At 43.8% G+C, this 21019-nt stretch overlaps 2 protein-coding genes across 2 annotated transcripts in view; one reads left to right on the forward strand and one right to left on the reverse strand.

Annotated features, from left to right (window-relative positions):
- Nucleotides 1–21019, forward strand: part of LOC128692598 (uncharacterized) — a 37821-nt gene that overhangs the window by 4485 nt on the left and 12317 nt on the right. Inside the window, exon 2 of the mRNA XM_053781785.2 lies at nt 2535–2836. Coding sequence (XP_053637760.2) covers nt 2535–2836 — 302 coding nt within the window. The remainder of the gene's footprint in view (nt 1–2534; nt 2837–21019) is intronic.
- LOC128692600 (uncharacterized) lies at nt 8907–20645 on the reverse strand. Its single transcript, XM_053781786.2, has 4 exons — nt 20284–20645; nt 17642–17901; nt 14413–14517; nt 8907–9571 (listed from the first exon to the last, which is right to left on the reverse strand). Exons 1-4 carry the CDS (start codon nt 20476–20478, stop codon nt 9403–9405), a joined length of 729 nt encoding a protein of 242 aa, XP_053637761.1. The 5' UTR covers nt 20479–20645; the 3' UTR covers nt 8907–9402.

Genomic DNA, 21019 nt, shown 5'->3' on the forward strand with positions numbered 1-21019 from the left:
CCAAAACATCTGCTAACTAGTTTTATTATGTGACCTCTAGGCTCTTAATTCTGTCATTCCATAAAATATTACCCACCTGAAGCATTACTCGTAGATTTTGTGTGCAATTTCAGAATTATTTTACCGAACCCAACTCCACCTTACTACCTCTCACTTGTATTAAGTTTAAATAAGATTGTAAAACAGTTAACCACTACTTTTTGTCTAGTTTTAAGTATAGTTACTATGTACTATTATCTTATCTAGTTTTAATTAGTTACTATATATTAGGATTAGTTTGCGCAAAATGCCTGGGCATGATAATGGCTATCTTTGTACTAAGTAAATCAGAATTGTAATTACAACCTTTACAAAGAAACAAACTTTACTAGTAGCGAAGGTATGGTTATACCGGATATGACAGTTGGTTGTAAATGGTGAGGATATCGACAAACTGTGGAAAAGGATACGTGGCGAAGCATTTCCTTCGAGTGTCCTGAACTGTACACAAATGTTCAAGGTTGCCACGGTGACATTCATGGGATCCTGCATCACCGACCATAAACATAAAAATACTTAAAAAAAGTGGATTGCCAAAAATTCTGGGTTTACCAATAAACTGCTGAGGTGACCGCTTGCCTACCTGTGTTGACGATAGTCTCGGCATCATCATATGCAGCTCCGGAGTTCAAATATCCGTTGAATAGTGAATAATATGTTTATTATAAACCCCATACCCATCCTGTGGGTGGTAGTCACCCCATACCCATCCTGTGGGTGGTAGTCACCCCATACCCATCCTGTGGGCGGTTGTCACCCCATACCCATCCTGTGGGCGGTAGTCACCCCATACCCATCCTGTGGGCGGTAGTCACCCCATACCCATACTGTGGGCGGTAGTCACCCCATACCCATCCTGTGGGCGGTAGTCACCCCATACCCATCCTGTGGGCGGTAGTCACCCCATACCCATCCTGTGGGCGGTAGTCACCCCATACCCATCCTGTGGGCGGTAGTCACCCCATACCCATCCTGTGGGCGGTAGTCAAAACATTACAGAGGTACATAATGGGTCCAGGGACTGGGCCCCAAAGTTATGATAGCTGAACTAGTTACAAAGGTAATGAACTCCAGGTAGATCTGGTCACAATCATGACCAAGTTACAAAGGTAATGAATCATCTACACGTCTATACCTGGTTTCAATCATGAACAAATTACAAAGTAATGAGCCATTCACACGTCCACATCCAGTTACATTTCGTTTGGTTTACATCTGGTGGTGATTTAACCTGCCAAAGATACTTGTAACCCAGCCGGAGCCGGGCGGTAGTGACATCCAAGAGTCTGCTTATTTTGTTGGATGCACCGTAGACATGTGGATCCTCCTGCATGATGGAATGATGATAGATGGACTGACTTGTGTCAATCTCCCCGAGTCTTAAGTCAATAAAATTCAGTTGAAGTTCTTTTCGTATTCTCAAACTACTAACTGACAATCCAAGATTGTAACCTACTCCTGTTTGAAAACATACAACTAAGCCAGTTCATTAGTTCTATCATGCATCTGAAGACCGATGTGAGATGGAATCCACAGCATGTGCACTCTGACTCCATTGTCCACCATCCTACCATACCTGTGTCTGGCTTCTGACACAAGCATGCCACAATTTATGCTTAATGAGTTGAGAGCATTTATGGATGACAGAATCAGTTCAGTTAAAGTGTCATTCTTAGATACATGGACGCATTTGAGTGCAAGGAGTATGGCACAATTCTGTTTGAAGGGTAGAGGCCCAGTTATTGATGCGTGCACCAATTTCTTTCTGAGAGCCATCACTGTATGACAACAGCAGCACTACCAGCTGCACCAGCGGATTGGTGAACAGAACCATCAACATAAATAATTTGTGTAAAAGTGTGCTGTGTGACTGAGTTATCAATACAGCTTAAGGCATCATGTTTGGCTTCAAGAAGAAACTTGGGTTGTGATTTAAGAAGTAAATCAGAGGGATGGTAGTTTGGAATTGGGTAATTACCACGGAGCGGGGAAGTGCAGTTGTTGCCGTGACATTATTCATGTGAATGTCGGTTTCAGTTTTTTCGATCCATGTGGAGGGGTGTTCACCAGTGCTGATGAAAGTTTGAAGGGCTTCTGTGCACAGAGCTTCGGCAAACAGACTGGGAAAATTTGTCAATGGTCTCAGTGCTCACACACACTCGTTGTCGTGAGTTCGCATTGTTTTCGTTATTGTAAAAATACAACTGATGTTAGAGGTAAAACGTTTTAAGGAAAATCGGAGGCATGAAGTGATCTGCACTGCTAGGATGGTCGCTGATGTTATTTTCCCTTATTAAACTGTATGATAATGTTAATAAACAAGGGACCGATGGTCAAGTAGTGGTGGAATAAAGAACTTTGTGGTATGATAAACAGGAGTGATAGATGGTGTTCGTGTTTTCTTTTTGCGTCTGATGTACAGGCGAGTGGTTGTATGTAAAGCTGGATTTATCCCATTACAAAGTTAGATATCACTTATGTTCTTCCTCCTGCAGGTGGAGTGGTCGCTAAACTTCCCCTTCGACACCTTCACCTTCTACAGGTCCAAGTTAAGGCTCGCCATCCTCATTCACTCGCCCTTCCCGGTCGGTATCACGGTCAAACGCCGAAAGCGGTTTGCAAACGTTACCCTTGACGACATTCAGTTCTTGGACGACCCATTCGACATCACTCGACCCCTCGCTCACTGGCACCCGGCCGAGCATGGCGACCCTGTACAGTGGCACTCGAAGTCGATGCGTGCCGCCCGACAGGAGCGAGCGTCCCTCTATAAACATCTGGAGGACCTCTTTCGAAAGTAAGTAAATGGTTCTTATTTATGATCTATAATTTGTTTCAATAACTAAAATTTTTATTCATGTGTTTTAAACGTATAACTCGGCACAACACATTTTTAATTAGCGAAACATAGGGATACCATGTCTATTGTGAAGTTTTTCCTGATGGGTTATGAATGTTCGAAGATACTCCCTGCTTTGTTGACACTCAGCAACTTGCCTCGTTGATGTTGACAATAAGAAAGATGCCTCGTTGATGTTGACAGCGATTAACCTGCCTCGTTGATGTTGACAGCGATTAACCTGCCTCGTTGATGTTGACAGCGATTAACCTGCCTCGTTGATGTTGAGAACAGACAAGCTGCCTCGTTGATGTTGACAACAGACAACCTTGCTCGTTGAAGTTAAGAAAAAAGCAGTCTGCCTTGTTGATGGCCACAACGAGCGACCTACGAAGACAGTGTTTCTTCTGTCGAGGACATAGATATGAAAGCGCATCACCAAGCTGTCAACATACTGTAATAAAGTTGGTAGAATTACCGACAATATGTAAAGTAAAAGGACACAAGTGCAACTAATGTGACATTTATTGTGGCAACGTTTCGCTCTCCAGGAGCTTTATCAAGCCATTACAAACAATACATGGACACAGAGGGTATATAAAGGCTCAGAGTGAGGTGAATACTAGTGAGGTACCATTTCGATGTTCACTAGTGGTAGTAGTAGTAGTAGTGGTAGTGACAAAAGTAATACAATATGGTAGAGCAATTAATTCGTACATGAGTAAAAGGATATAAAAGCTATTACTTGGGTAATGTTACCCACATTAGTTGCACTTGTGTCCTTTTACTTTACATGTCAACATACTGTAACCAAGACTCGGTGTTGGGAACGAGAGAAGTATCCTTCGGCTTGAGAAGCCTTCTCAAGCTTTTAGGATAACACCCATAAGTTTTATTTGTGTGGGAAAATTTGTCAGTGCACTAATTTTAAAAAGAAGCTTGGAATTCGTTTGATAACTGGAGACTGCCCTTTAAGAGGCATTAAATTTTCAGAGTTTGTTTTCGAGAAAGGAAAGTTCTCCCATGAGATGGGGTTCTCATGTGCTTTCTTTGATATAATTTGGCTTGAAGCAGCAGTTTTTGTTAGTTACTAACGGTTCGTAGGTCTAGGATCAAATTTGGGTAGCCTAATTTCAGCAATTTTTTTTTTATTTATTTCTTATGTTTTTTTATTTATTTCTTATGTTTTTTTATTAATTTATTTTTTATTTATTTATTAGGAAGAACGAGACCTGAGACGACACTTTCCTTCAAGTTGTCCTAAGTGAATATAAGTGTATGCCGCTGGGAGAGTGTAGGATATTATACTCCGTGAATTATAGTTCTTTTGTTCCTAATCATAAGAGCGTCTAATAAGAGGAGTTTTCTTCCTTTACTTTATTCTTGAACTAAATAATGGGAATTAAATTGTTGAGATGTGTAAAAAATGAAGCAGGATTCTCCCCGTTTCTGGTTCCACTTAGTGACGATATTCTCCTCCTCCTCCTTCTCCTCCTCCTCCTCCTCCTCCTCCTCCTCCGGCTCCTCCTCCGGCTCCTCCTCCTCCTCCTCCTCCTCCTCCTCCTCCTCCTCCTCCTCCTCCTCCTCCTCCTCCTCCTCCGGCTCCTCCTCCTCCGGCTCCTTCTCCCCTCTTCCTCCTCCTCCTCCTCCTCCTCCCCTCTTCCTCCCCCTCCTCCTCCGGCTCCTCCTCCTCCCCTCTTCCTCTTCCTCCTCCTCTGGCTCCTCCTCCTCCGGCTCCTCCTCCTCCTCCTCCTCCTCCTCCTCCTCCTCCTCCTCCCCTCTTCCTCTTCCTCGTCCTCCGGCTCCTCCTCCTCCTCTTTCTCCTCCTCCTCCTCCTCCTCCTCCTCTTTCTCCTCCTCCTCTTTCTCCTCCTCCTCCTCCCCTCCCTCCTCCTCCTCCCAGGTCTGACAGAAATGGTAGGATGGCTCTCGAAATATTCTATATTGTCTAAAAGAGGAGAGGTTCCTTGATGCCGGTGGAGGGCTCTTGATCCAGAAAACTGACTCTGTCCTCTTTTTTGTATCGGACTTGATTGCCTCCTCTTTTCCAGGCGGTATACGACCCTGCGAGTTTAGCGCTTCTATAATAATGAAGGAGAAAGAGAACTACCACTATCATATGTAGTTTTATATGAAAATTATTATTAATTTAATTCGTGTTAAGCGTTAAACTCATGTGGGTTTAGGAAGCGCGTCTGTTTCGGGCTCAGGATACAGAAGATCAAGCCTCTTATCTGAAGAAATCTTCCGGGAAGGTAGTGATCAAACTCACTGGTGGAGGAAATGATTCACGGTGTTGAGATATTTAGTAAGAAATTCACTATATCTTCAAAGAAGAATTTTCTTGGGAAAATTCTGGAGTTGTCAGCCGCGAATGTGACCTTCAAGACTACAGAATGTTATGAGTCACCTTCAGTTCCAGTACTACACAGTGCTCAGCGTGTGTGTGGAGTTCCAGTACTACACAGTGTTCAGCGTGTGTGTGGAGTTCCAGTACTACACAGTGCTCAGCGTGTGTGTGGAGTTCCAGTACTACACAGTGTTCAGCGTGTGTGTGGAGTTCCAGCACTGCACAGTGTTCAGCGTGTGTGTGGAGTTCCAGCACTACACAGTGTTCAGCGTGTGTGTGGAGTTCCAGCACTGCAATGTTCAGCGTGTGTGTGGAGTTCCAGCACTACACAGTGTTCAGCGTGTGTGTGGAGTTCCAGCACTACACAGTGTTCAGCGTGTGTGTGGAGTTCCAGCACTACACAGTGTTCAGCGTGTGTGTGGAGTTCCAGTACTACACAGTGTTCAGCGTGTGTGTGGAGTTCCAATACTACACAGTGTTCAGCGTGTGTGTGGAGTTCCAGTACTACACAGTGTTCAGCGTGTGTGTGGAGTTCCAGTACTACACAGTGTTCAGCGTGTGTGTGGAGTTCCAATACTACACAGTGTTCAGCGTGTGTGTGGAGTTCCAATACTACACAGTGTTCAGCGTGTGTGTGGAGTTCCAATACTACACAGTGTTCAGCGTGTGTGTGGAGTTCCAATACTACACAGTGTTCAGCGTGTGTGTGGAGTTCCAGCACTACACAGTGTTCAGCGTGTGTGTGCAGTTCCAGTACTACACAGTGTTCAGCGTGTGTGTGGAGTTCCAATACTACACAGTGTTCAGCGTGTGTGTGCAGTTTCAGTACTACACAGTGTTCAGCGTGTGTGTGGAGTTCCAGTACTACACAGTGTTCAGCGTGTGTGTGGAGTTCCAGCACTACACAGTGTTCAGCGTGTGTGTGGAGTTCCAGTACTACACAGTGTTCAGCGTGTGTGTGGAGTTCCAGCACTACACAGTGTTCAGCGTGTGTGTGGAGTTCCAGTACTACACAGTGTTCAGCGTGTGTGTGGAGTTCCAATACTACACAGTGTTCAGCGTGTGTGTGGAGTTCCAGTACTACACAGTGTTCAGCGTGTGTGTGGAGTTCCAGTACTACACAGTGTTCAGCATGTGTGTGGAGTTCCAATACTACACAGTGTTCAGCGTGTGTGTGGAGTTCCAATACTACACAGTGTTTAGCGTGTGTGTGGAGTTCCAGTACTACACAGTGTTCAGCGTGTGTGTGGAGTTCCAGTACTACACAGTGTTCAGCGTGTGTGTGTGGAGTTCCAGCACTACACAGTGTTCAGCGTGTGTGTGGAGTTCCAGTATTACACAGTGTTCAGCGTGTGTGTGGAGTTCCAGCACTACACAGTGTTCAGCGTGTGTGTGGAGTTCCAGTACTACACAGTGTTCAGCGTGTGTGTGGAGTTCCAGCACTACACAGTGTTCAGCGTGTGTGTGGAGTTCCAGCACTACACAGTGGTCAGCGTGTGTGTGGAGTTCCAGTACTACACAGTGTTCAGCGTGTGTATGGAGTTCCAGTACTACACAGTGTTCAGCGTGTCTGTGGAGTTCCAATACTACACAGTGTTCAGCGTGTGTGTGTGGAGTTCCAGCACTACACAGTGTACAGCGTGTGTGTGGAGTTCCAGCACTACACAGTGTTCAGCGTGTGTGTGGAGTTCCAGTACTACACAGTGTTCAGCGTGTGTGGAGTTCCAATACTACACAGTGTTCAGCGTGTGTGTGGAGTTCCAGCACTACACAGTGTTCAGCGTGTGTGTGTAGTTCCAGCACTACACAGTGTTCAGCGTGTGTGTGGAGTTCCAGTACTACACAGTGTTCAGCGTGTGTGTGTGGAGTTCCAGTACTACACAGTGTTCAGCGTGTGTGTGGAGTTCCATTACTACACAGTGTTCAGCGTGTGTGTGGAGTTCCAGCACTACACAGTGTTCAGCGTGTGTGTGGAGTTCCAGCACTACACAGTGTTCAGCGTGTGTGTGGAGTTCCAGCGCTACACAGTGTTCAGCGAGTGTGTGGAGTTCCAGTACTACACAGTGTTCAGCGTGTGTGTGTGGAGTTCCAGTACTACACAGTGTTCAGCGTGTGTGTGTGTGGAGTTCTAGTACTACACAGTGTTCAGCATGTGTGTGGAGTTCCAATACTACACAGTGTTCAGCGTGTGTGTGGAGTTCCAGCACTACACAGTGTTCAGCGTGTGTGTGGAGTTCCAGTACTACACAGTGTTCAGCGTGTGTGTGTGTGGAGTTCCAGTACTACACAGTGTTCAGCGTGTGTGTGTGTGGAGTTCCAGTACTACACAGTGTTCAGCGTGTGTGTGTGTGTGGAGTTCCAGTACTACACAGTGTTCAGCGTGTGTGTGGAGTTCCAATACTACACAGTGTTCAGCGTGTGTGTGGAGTTCCAGCACTACACAGTGTTCAGCGTGTGTGTGGAGTTCCAGCACTACACAGTGTTCAGCGTGTGTGTGGAGTTCCAGCACTACACAGTGTTCAGCGTGTGTGTGGAGTTCCAGCACTACACAGTGGTCAGCGTGTGTGTGGAGTTCCAGCACTACACAGTGTTCAGCGTGTGTGTGGAGTTCCAGCACTACACAGTGGTCAGCGTGTGTGTGGAGTTCCAGCACTACACAGTGTTCAGCGTGTGTGTGGAGTTCCAGCACTACACAGTGGTCAGCGTGTGTGTGGAGTTCCAGCACTACACAGTGGTCAGCGTGTGTGTGGAGTTCCAGCACTACACAGTGGTCAGCGTGTGTGTGGAGTTCCAGCACTACACAGTGGTCAGCGTGTGTGTGGAGTTCCAGCACTACACAGTGGTCAGCGTGTGTGTGGAGTTCCAGCACTACACAGTGGTCAGCGTGTGTGTGGAGTTCCAATACTACACAGTGGTCAGCGTGTGTGTGGAGTTCCAGCACTACACAGTGGTCAGCGTGTGTGTGGAGTTCCAGCACTACACAGTGGTCAGCGTGTGTGTGGAGTTCCAGCACTACACAGTGGTCAGCGTGTGTGTGGAGTCCCGATGCGCTCTACCTCCACAATATTGAAGTATCAATAGGCCAATTTGAAAAGCCAAGTTTATGGGATGATCGCATTTTGTATTTTTTATGAATATTAGCAGTAATATTTTGTTATTGTTGACACTGTAGTGTGGAACCTGTATAAAAGTGAATTCATAATTTCATGTGAGAACCTCATCCATTTCCTAGAAGGGCCACATGTGGCCCTCGGGCCACATGTGACCCTCGGGCTGCAGGTGACCCTCGGGCTGCATGTGACCCTCGGGCCGCAAGTGACCCTCGGGCCGCAGGTGGCCCGCGGGCCGCAAGTTGGAGACCTCTGCTCTAGGTGTATATAAAAATTTAATAATTTTCCAGATTTCACAAGTAATTTTCTTGAGAAAATGCAATTGAAAATTTGCATAAATACTTGACGTAAGATGTTTCACTAATTTTTAGTTCTAAAGAAATTACTTTAAAGTTAAATTTCCTGTAATTAGTACGAAAATTGTATATTAAAAAAAATTGTGTTAATTAGGCTTCAAACATTTCGGAAAAATTTATTTATTTAAGCCTAGTATCATAAAAGATAATTTTTTTGTCATTTCTATTATTTGGATATATTGAACGTTCTTATAAATAATTTTGAAATACTAATAATTAACAATAAATGGACAAATAAATATATTCATAAATGAATCAGGCACATGGATAAAGAATATATTAAAAAAACTCGATATCTTCAAATATTTATCATTAACTTATATGTTACAATATAAAAGTACAAGAAATATTACACGAGTGATGTTGATGATCATGAGATCAATGTACAGTGTATATGGCACACGTCACATGTTTATATGGCACACGTCACATGTTTATATGGCACACGTCACATGTTTATATAGCACACATCACAGGTTTATATTAACAATGGTAACTTTATACAAAAAGATAGTTGTGACGATGCTGTCAAACGACGAAGCTGCTGGAGGTTCCCTTCCAAAGGCTGCCTCTGCCAAAATATGTTCTTGCTCAACAACTCCGATAGTACTACAGTAATTTGTATCGCTGAGAGATAATACAGTATCAGAAAACATTCCCGACAAACAGTGGTTCCAGAAGAGCTCCAGTAGAAGAGAGAAGCTCACAACTATAAGAGGTTTTGGACAGCATATGGAAGGAGGTCGAAGACGGAGTTGTGACACTGGTAGAAGCGCTCCTCACACCTGCCGTTCAGTTTACCATGTAACTCAGCCTCCAGGAAGTGGTCATACTCCTTCCTCTCCTCCACAGTGTCTGGTCGACCAGCCAGCGAGGGTCTGGAGTGCGGAGAAGAATGATGTGTTAAAGTATTTCAGAGGAAGATGAAGAAGAAATTAAAGTTGAAGGATGAAAATGCATTGTGGTATAGAAGGGCCCTTGAAACAAAGGCCAGAAGAAGAAAACTTTATTTAGATTAATAATTCCTGAATGTTTATAACCCAGGGTTACCATAGAAAGCCTAGCTCTCTGGCTTATTTCTATGGAGTTCCGTTTAGGTTCTTTCCCAGGACTGCGATCCACAACAGTTAACTAGTTCCTCGGTTTCTATTAGCTGATAGATACCAAGAACAGTAGGTGTTAGGAGACTTGCTCACAAGTCTCTCCTCGACAGAGTTCGACCTCGAATAGTTTTGCTTGTGACAAAACAGTTTATGAAGCTAATAGAAAAAAGTAGCTTAAATATATGAAAAAATGGTGTAACAACTGATAAACAATTGGTGTTCAAGTGAACACTAGCCTACATCACTATTAAGTTATTACGAGAGTCAGAAGTAACAGTGGAAAAGCAGGCATGAGGTGGCTATTTAAATTTAAAAAAAAATGAATGGATTTCCTCATTAAAAATTACTTGGAGAAAAGGAATAAAGGAAAATACTATGAAAATAATGAAAGACTTTATATGACTAGAGGAGTGATAAGTGTTATCAAGGTGCAGAACCAGCTGGTGCTGTGTCATAGACTGTGCCATTAGGTGTTATCAAGGTGCAAAACCAGCAGTGCTGTGTGATAGACTGTGCCATTAGGTGTTATCAAGGTGCAGAACCAGCAGTGCTGTGTGATAGACTGTGCCATTAGGTGTTATCAAGGTGCAGAACCAGCAGTGCTGTGTGATAGACTGTGCCATTAGGTGTTATCAAGGTGCAGAACCAGCAGTGCTGTGTGATAGACTGTGCCATTAGGTGTTATCAAGGTGCAGAACCAGCAGTGCTGTGTGATAGACTGTGCCATTAGGTGTTATCAAGGTGCAGAACCAGCAGTGCTGTGTGATAGACTGTGCCATTAGGTGTTATCAAGGTGCAGAACCAGCAGTGCTGTGTGATAGACTGTGCCATTAGGTGTTATCAAGGTGCAGAACCAGCAGTGCTGTGTGATAGACTGTGCCATTAGGTGTTATCAAGGTGCAGAACCAGCAGTGCTGTGTGATAGACTGTGCCATTAGGTGTTATCAAGGTGCAGAACCAGCAGTGCTGTGTGATAGACTGTGCCATTAGGTGTTATCAAGGTGCAGAACCAGCAGTGCTGTGTGATAGACTGTGCCATTAGGTGTTATCAAGGTGCAGAACCAGCAGTGCTGTGTGATAGACTGTGCCATTAGGTGTTATCAAGGTGCAGAACCAGCAGTGCTGTGTGATAGACTGTGCCATCAGGTGTTATCAAGGTGCAGAACCAGCAGTGCTGTGTGATAGACTGTGCCATTAGGTGTTATCAAGGTGCAGAACCAGCAGTGCTGTGTGATAGACTGTGCCATCAGGTGTTATCAAGGTGCAGAACCAGCAGTGCTGTGTGATAGACTGTGCCATCAGGTGTTATCAAGGTGCAGAACCAGCTGGTGCTGTGTGATAGACTGTGCCATCAGGTGTGATCAAGGTGCAGAATCAGCTGGTGCTGTGTGATAGACTGTGCCATCAGGTGTGATCAAGGTGCAGAACCAGCAGTGCTGTGTGAGAGACTGTGCCATCAGGTGTGATCAAGGTGCAGAACCAGCTGGTGCTGTGTGATAGACTGTGCCATCAGGTGTGATCAAGGTGCAGAACCAGCAGTGCTGTGTGATAGACTGTGCCATCAGGTGTGATCAAGGTGCAGAACCAACTGGTGCTGTGTGATAGACTGTGCCATCAGGTGTTATCAAGGTGCAGAACCAGCAGTGCTGTGTGATAGACTGTGCCATCAGGTGTGATCAAGGTGCAGAACCAGCAGTGCTGTGTGATAGACTGTGCCATCAGGTGTGATCAAGGTGCAGAACCAACTGGTGCTGTGTGATAGATTGTGCCATCAGGTGTTATCAAGGTGCAGAACCAGCAGTGCTGTGTGATAGACTGTGCCATCAGGTGCTATCAAGGTGCAGAACCAGCTGGTGCTGTGTGATAGACTGTGCCATCAGGTGTTATCAAGGTGCAGAACCAGCTGGTGCTGTGTGATAGATTGTGCCATCAGGTGTGATCAAGGTGCAGAACCAGCAGTGCTGTGTGATAGACTGTGCCATCAGGTGTGATCAAGGTGCAGAACCAACTGGTGCTGTGTGATAGATTGTGCCATCAGGTGTTATCAAGGTGCAGAACCAGCAGTGCTGTGTGATAGACTGTGCCATCAGGTGCTATCAAGGTGCAGAACCAGCTGGTGCTGTGTGATAGACTGTGCCATCAGGTGTTATCAAGGTGCAGAACCAGCTGGTGCTGTGTGATAGACTGTGCCATCAGGTGTGATCAAGGTGCAGAACCAGCTGGTGCTGTGTGATAGACTGTGCCATCAGGTGTTATCAAGGTGCAGAACCAGCTGGTGCTGTGTGATAGATTGTGCCATCAGGTGTGATCAAGGTGCAGAACCAGCAGTGCTGTGTGATAGACTGTGCCATCAGGTGTGATCAAGGTGCAGAACCAACTGGTGCTGTGTGATAGATTGTGCCTTCAGGTGTTATCAAGGTGCAGAACCAGCAGTGCTGTGTGATAGACTGTGCCATCAGGTGTTATCAAGGTGCAGAACCAGCTGGTGCTGTGTGATAGACTGTGCCATCAGGTGTTATCAAGGTGCAGAACCAGCAGTGCTGTGTGATAGACTGTGCCATTAGGTGTTATCAAGGTGCAGAACCAGCAGTGCTGTGTGATAGACTGTGCCATCAGGTGTTATCAAGGTGCAGAACCAGCAGTGCTGTGTGATAGACTGTGCCATCAGATGTTATCAAGGTGCAGAACCAGCAGTGCTGTGTGATAGACTGTGCCATCAGGTGTGATCAAGGTGCAGAACCAGCAGTGCTGTGTGATAGACTGTGCCATCAGGTGTGATCAAGGTGCAGAACCAGCAGTGCTGTGTGATAGACTGTGCCATCAGGTGTGATCAAGGTGCAGAACCAGCAGTGCTGTGTGATAGACTGTGCCATCAGGTGTGATCAAGGTGCAGAACCAGCTGGTGCTGTGTGATAGACTGTGCCATCAGGTGTGATCAAGGTGCAGAACCAGCTGGTGCTGTGTGATAGACTGTGCCATCAGGTGTGATCAAGGTGCAGAACCAGCTGGTGCTGTGTGATAGACTGTGCCATCAGGTGTGATCAAGGTGCAGAACCAGCAGTGCTGTGTGATAGACTGTGCCATCAGGTGTGATCAAGGTGCAGAACCAGCAGTGCTGTGTGATAGATTGTGCCATCAGGTGTGATCAAGGTGCAGAACCAGCAGTGCTGTGTGATAGACTGTGCCATCAGGTGTGATCAAGGTGCAGAACCAGCAGTGCTGTGTAATAGACTGTGCCATCAGGTGTGATCAAGGTGCAGAACCAGCAGTGCTGTGTGATAGACAGTGCCATCTGGTGTGATCAAGGTGCAGAACCAGCAGTGCTGTGTGATAGACTGTGCCATCAGGTGTGATCAAGGTGCAGAACCAGCAGTGCTGTGTGATAGACTGTGCCATCAGGTGTGATCAAGGTGCAGAACCAGCAGTGCTGTGCCAGTTCTAGTCATGTTTTTAAGTCATTTGCTAAAGGAAAAAAAATGATTTAATACAAAAACAAAACTAATCAGATGGGAAACATGAATGTTGATGACTCTCATTGTAACATTGTGCTGGAGGTTATTGTAGATAAACACACGCTCCACTTAATGTACAAATTTTGGGTTAAGTGGTAAGAACACCTGATTGAAAGATCTTATAGTAACAATAAACAACAAAATTATCGTCATGCGACAATGTGTTACTGCTAGTAATATGTAACTTTCAAAACATGTAGTTATTAATTCTTGTGTATGTTAAGGTGCGCAACTCTCATGTCATTTCCACACTCAGAGACACATAACCCAAAGAGAAAAAATCTCAGACGTGCAAGAAAAATTTTCCATTCCGGAACTAAGAAATATTTGCCACGAAGAAACTAAGGCCGAAAAAAAATATTAAAATAGTATATGAGATATAATAACCAGCAGTGGTTTCCTGAAAATCTGAGAAAATGTAAATACTTTTGGTACAAAGAGCTGCGTGGACAAGAGGACACTATGAAGTAGCGGGAAAACGAGATAAAATATATTCAAGGAACTACGTATTTGTAAATAGATTATTTGACGAATGAAATAAGCTCTAGGAAGAGAATGCGTGTGCTAAAATTATTTTGAGGTTTAAAAGTAATTCTTATAAATTAAAATATGACGATGGCAAACCAAAAGAAAGACTGATATTGCAGCTACAAATAGGTAATTGCATGTAACTAGCAACACGGAAACTCAAACAAGTAACTACACACAAAGTAATTCTGATGTGCACAATGTGAAATTCATCGACACCATGCCCAGCCCTTCTAGGGTAGGTTAAGTGCCTGAGCCCGAGCTTGCAGCTCATAATCCTGTCATTCCCATTAGCCCCCTTGGGGCGAGGGTGGCAGACCAGAGGGGTCTAGCTTCTCCCTACGAGAAGCTAGGCCTGGGTACAGTTGGTCCTAAAGATGAGGAGGTACTTGTGCCTCCTCCCATGGGAGACTTAGGTCTCAGACACTCCCTAAACAGGGAGTCAACGCCGGGCAACCACTTGGAAAAGGCCCGGGCCGGGAGAATACCGGCGAATCTTTAATAATAATAATAATGTGAAATTCCCCCTAACACTAACATGCTTCAATCCACAGCTACGTCCTCTGCAGTACTCACGTCAGGAGTGTGTTGAGCAAGTCTCCGAAGAGACCCTGGTCGAAGGGCGCCTCAGCCACTTCGCAGATGGTTCTCAGGAGACACTTGCGTCCGTCCATCTCAACTCTGTCCTCACAGAATCAGATTAGTTGTGTGAAAACATGGACAAAAATCATTAAAAGAATTTAGGTTTTTAATTACCAAAAACTAACAAAATCTTTGTACACTATACAAAATATTCTAATTACAGAATGCTGAAATTAAGGCAACATAAAAATCGTAACGTTCATAAAAACGTCAAAAGTTTCATAATTTGTTCCATTATACTAAGAAAAACTTCGTTTCATAATGTATTCAGTCTTAACACACATACGAGTTGGAAGTCAGTTTCTGTGTATGTCAAGGTTGCTTCCTCCATATCACAGAAATGCATTTCAGCTAACACCATATACTGATGACATTATACTGTACAAGTAGGAATCAGCAGTTGGTTATAATTATAACCATGATTTTTAAAGGGGTGGACCGGTAAGCCAGCGGAAGGTCTCGGTCAGATGAGCAAAAGCTCTAACGGCGGATCATCGTCCAAGACCTGTGTCAAGTACCACTTGTCCTGTTTCCTGATGAACTTTACCTAACGTAACTTAACTAACGTTCCACCAGAGTCAGAGATCATGCAAAACTGTGTCATGTGCAACATCTGCCTGGCTCTGTGATCGTCAGCTACTCTTCATGTGAAAATTCAGGAAAAATAACCATTAAAAGCGTAGCAACATGGAGAGAGATTTTAGCACATGACTCACGAAATCGTAATGACACGATTGTAAACAAACCACACCACGGACGGGATTTGAACCCCCGGTCAGAGTCTCAAAACTCCAGACGCGACGGTCTGGAGTTTTGAGACTCTCTGACCGCGGGTTCAAATCCCGTCCGTGGTATGGTTTAGCACATATCTGTCAATACAACGTGAATTTACTCTTGAAAGAAATCTCTGACGAGGAACCTTATCAAAATATGTATAAAACTTAAGATAGATCACATCTGGTACTTTCCTTTCACTGAATATATTAAAAACAAATTTTTAAAAAGTTCATGTTGTATTTTTTTAATTAGTTTGTGATCACTAGAATGTCAACATTGTACAATATAATCTCGACCAACATTTGTTGACCAAATACTGAAGATACGCTAAAGAAAAGCTCTTTATTATTCCCTCTTCAAGATTCGTGTGAAATTTGTAAATTTCCTCTCCAGTGGCAAGAAAAACTTATCTAATCCCAAGCAACTCTTCCCTTACGCCCACAGAAGTCTGTTGCTGATTCTCACATCTATTAAATATTGTGTTGTCTTGAGACTTGAACACAATTCTGTACACTCCAGCCAAGCACTGTTTTGCTTCGTAGGAAATAACAAACTTGCTTATGACTCAACTGGCCTAGATGTAATCTTTCAGCGTCACATACGCACGCGTTATGCTGCTTCCCTCGATGTCTCAGTCAAACAACAAACTGTGTCGACATGTCAACTTCTTTTGCGCTTTATCTGGTGTGCAGTTGATGCTCTTCGACTTGAGCTCCTAAGTTTACATATCATTATATAGCAAGAGATCCGTAATTATCATCCTCTGATCCGCTTGTTAAACCGTGCTAAGGAGAGACCCACATTGACCGTAGGTGTTACAACGTTATTATGAGACCACCAGTGACCACACAGGTGGTCTCCTAACATAGGTGGTCTCCTAACAACGTTGTAACACCTACGCTCAATTTGATTCTCTCCTTAGAACGGGTTAACAAGCGGGTCAGAGGTTTATAATTACGGATGTAATTAAAGTCGGTACCTGACGAGCCGGGCTGTGGCTCGTACGTTGGATTGCGTGCAGCCAGCAGTAACAGCCTGGTTGATCAGGCTCGGATCCACCATGAGGCCTGGTCACAGATCGGGCCGCGGGGGCGTTGACCCCCGGAACTCTCTCCAGGCAAACTCCAGGTATCAGCCGTCTCCATCCGGCTTCCTTAACTGTACTGCTATTATTGCTCAACACGTGTGGAATAAGAACCTTATGATAATTATTATTATACCTCGGTCATAGCGGGAAGATGAATACAAAATATTTGTTCTTAATTCCTTGAAGAGAAGTGTTGGAGGGCACACGATCCACGTAGAGTTATTCTTCCCTCCTGGGACCAGACACTTTCCTCAGGCGTTACTTAACATCCGTTTCAGTCGTTTCCCATAAATATCAAAATCTTCTTCACGGGAGAAACTGTTTTTAAGCGAAACTAAAAAAAAAATATATACATTATTCTAATAATCTTAAACTTGACTCTAAACGCATCTACTGTAAAACTATCAGTTGACCGTGTCCATTAAAACAACTGACGTATAGTGAACAATGTTATAATTACTGCTGATAGAGTTCCAACCTTTATATCAGTATGACTGATGTAGCAGTGGTGATACTTGCTGCAAGATAATACCATCTTATCACATAACTTATGTGCTCTGCACCTTGTACATGTTACACATAAATTATGTTGTAAACACATAACTTATGCCCTCATCACATCGTGCAGGTATACCTGGAGTATACCTGGAGAGGGTTACGAGGGTCAACGCCCCCGCTACTCGTTCTGAGACCAGGCCTCGTGATAGATCAGGGTCTGATCAACCAGGCTGTTACTGCTGGCCGCACGCAAACTGACGTACGAACCATAGCCCGGGTGGTCAGGTACTGACTAGGTGCCTGACCAGTGCCTTCTTGAAGACAGCCAGGGGTCTATTCGTAATCCCCCTTATGTATGCTGGGAGGCAGTTGAACAGTCTTGGGCCCCGTACACTTATTGTGTTGTCTCTCAGTGTACTCCTGGCGCCCCTGTTTTTCCAGGTACATATTATCATGTATCTCTCTCGCTTGCGTTCCAGGGAATACAAATCAAGGGACTTCAACCGTTCCCAGTAATTTAGGTGCTTTATTGTACTTATGTGTGCCGTGAAAGTTATTTGTACACTCTCCAGGTCAACAATTTCGCCAGCCTTGAAGGGGGCCGTTAGTGTACAGCAGTAGAAGTTGAAGAGAATCATGGGCTTGGCGTCCCTAGTTTTGAAGGTTCTCATTATCCATCCTATCATTTTCCTAACAAATGCGGTACATACATTGTGCTGCAGTGGACTGCAGACTAAGTAATGCTCTCAGGAATGTGTACAAGTTTATATACTAGGAAAAAACATCGGGAAAATTTCATACTTATCGAAGACTGCTTCCAGTCGCTTGTAGAGGGTTAAACGTTCCTTCCGGGCGACACATCGCGACTTGCTATGCCAGTCTAGCTCGGGGTCTGGACACTCCATGAACTCCAACTCATCACTGTCTGCGTCACCGGATCGCTTCCCGAGGCCGCCTGTCATAAAGGAGTTTGGGAAGGCCACCTTGATTGGCAGAGCAAACATGATCCTGCCGCTGTAGTAAGTGAAGGTGTCGAAGGGGAAGTTTATTGCCCACTTTATCTGCGGGAGGAAGATGTATGACAGTGAGAACATTAACAAGGAAAGCATAACACAGCTCCCGGCACTTTTTTCCCGCAATACAGTGTATTCTGCCTTCCCTGTTAACGTCTTAAGAGAATAAACTTTGTTCAGGTCACGTATCTGTATGACCCTTGTGGGTTTAGCGCTCGGTTATGATAGTAACAATAATCAGGTCATGTGTCTCTTAATATTAATTTATTAGTTTAAAATACTATTTAAGAAAAAATAATAATAATATCCTTTAATTTTGACACCAAAAACAAAGCTATTACAATGGCGAACTTTTTATTAGTAAGACACATCCTACACATAACATCCTACACATAACATCCTACACATAACATCCTACACATAACATCCTACACATAACATCCTACACATAACATCCTACACATAACATCCTACACATAACATCCTACACATAACATCCTACACATAACATCCTACACATAACATCCTACACATATCCTACACATAACATCCTACACATAACATCCTACACATATCCTACACATAACATCCTACACATAACATCCTACACATAACATCCTACACATAACATCCTACACATATCCTACACATAACATCCTACACATAACATCCTACACATAACATCCTACACATATCCTACACATAACATCCTACACATAACATCCTACACATAACATCCTACACATAACATCCTACACATAACATCCTACACATAACACCCTACACATAACATCCTTCACATAACATCCTACACATAACATCCTACACATAACATCCTACACATAACATCCTACACATATCCTTCACATAACATCCTACACATAACATCCTACACATAACATCCTACACATAACATCCTACACATAACATCCTACACATAACATCCTACACATAACATCTTACACATAACATCCTACACATAACATCCTACACATAACATCCTACACATAACATCCTACACATAACATCCTACACATAACATCCTACACATAACATCTTACACATAACATCCTACACATAACATCCTACACATAACATCCTACACATAACATCCTACACATAACATCTTACACATAACATCCTACACATAACATCCTACACATAACATCCTACACATAACAACCTACACATAACATCCTACACATAACATCCTACACATAACATCCTACACATAACATCCTACACATAACATCCTACACATAACATCCTACACATAACAACATCCTACACATAACATCCTACACATAATATCCTACATAAGAACATCCTACACATAACCTACACAAGAACATCCTACACATAACATCTTACACAACAACATCCTACACATAACATACACATAACATCCTACACATAACATCCTACACATAACAACATCCTACACATAACATCCTTCACATAACATCCTACACATAACATCATACACATAACATCCTACACATAACATCCTACACATAACATCCTACACATAACAACATCCTACACATAACATCCTACACATAACATCCTACACATAACATCCTACACAAGAACATCCTACACATAACATCCTACACAAGAACATCCTACACAAGAACATCCTACACATAACATCCTACACAACATCTTACACATAACATCCTACACTTAAGGACATCCTACACTTAAGGACATCCTACACATAACATCCTACACAAGAACATCCTTCACATAAGAACATCCTACACAAGAACATCCTACACATAAGAACATCCTACACAAGAACATCCTACACATAACATCCTACACAAGAACATCCTACACATAAGAACATCCTACACAACATCCTACACATAACATCCTACACAACATCCTACACATAACATCCTACACAAGAACATCCTACACATAACATTCTACACAAGAACATCCTACACAAGAACATCCTACACATAACAACCGACACATAGCATCCTACATAGAATATCCTGCGCATAACATGCTACACATAACATCCTACACTTTGTAAATGGTCCAACTCGGACCGAAACGTCGTCGTAAGCTCCTCTCTTTTATGTGCGGGTTATTTGTGTATCGTTCCAGTCACGGTATTGTGCCTTTTTTTGTTATTCTACACATAAGAACATCCTACACAACATCCTACACATAACATCCTACATATAAGAACATCCTACACATATCCTACATATAAGAACATCGATTTTAACACAAGTCAAGATTGATGGACTGAACACATCGACTCCAGGCTGAGGGACTGATTACCTCAAACTCCTCCTCATCTTCCATCTTTTTTTGCATTGGACTGAAAAAGCCACTGTAGGGCGAAACGTCTCCAGAATAAAGATTCCCAAATGTTGCACAAGTGTCTCACCATACTGCGAAAGTGTTTACCTCAATATTTGATCCGACGGGAACGCCGACGACTCGTTTCTTGCGTGAGGAAGGCTTGGAACCTGACACAAGACCCTGCAGCCAGCTCAGACCTGCGTGCGTGCTATAAGAAAAGGCGGTGTCTTGTTTTACTGTTGCTTCCGTTGACTGAGGCAGATATATTATCACTGCCACGAGAAATATGTGTAGTCTCATAGCTGCTTTTTCAGTACTGATTGGATTATTAGTAGATGAGACTTGGCTTTGGGCGGTCTGTTCTGGGTGAGGACAGCGTCGGTGGAGAGATGTAGCAAGAGACAGTGCAGCAGATATGACACGGGGCACACAACAGCGTGATGTACAAATGTGTGCTGCTGGCAGTGTACCTACCCTTCACACCCACCTCTCTGCCACAAAGCTCCACCCACCACGTAACAGCACAAACTATCTCATTCATTCAGCTTTTCCGACAAACAAAATTAAACGTACTTTGAACAGTTGATTTATCAGCTTTCGTGTTTGTTTTGCGCTCACCAGTTAGCTTCTCAAGTGTAAAGGGGAAACGTATTTTTAAACCAAACACTACTGCTGCATTATGTGGCTATTTTGGTTTATAAGACATTTAAGAAGGCTAGAGCAAGAACCATGTTTATCTAGAGTATCCATCATGAAGGATGATTTGTCTGTTATACATCATGATGCATCATACCTTCCTCACAACGAGGAACCTGTCTTGTTGGTCACAACAAGCGAACTG

The sequence above is a fragment of the Cherax quadricarinatus genome, chromosome 30, assembly GCF_038502225.1.
Source record: "Cherax quadricarinatus isolate ZL_2023a chromosome 30, ASM3850222v1, whole genome shotgun sequence".
In the NCBI taxonomy this organism is placed as follows: Eukaryota; Metazoa; Arthropoda; class Malacostraca; order Decapoda; family Parastacidae; genus Cherax; species Cherax quadricarinatus.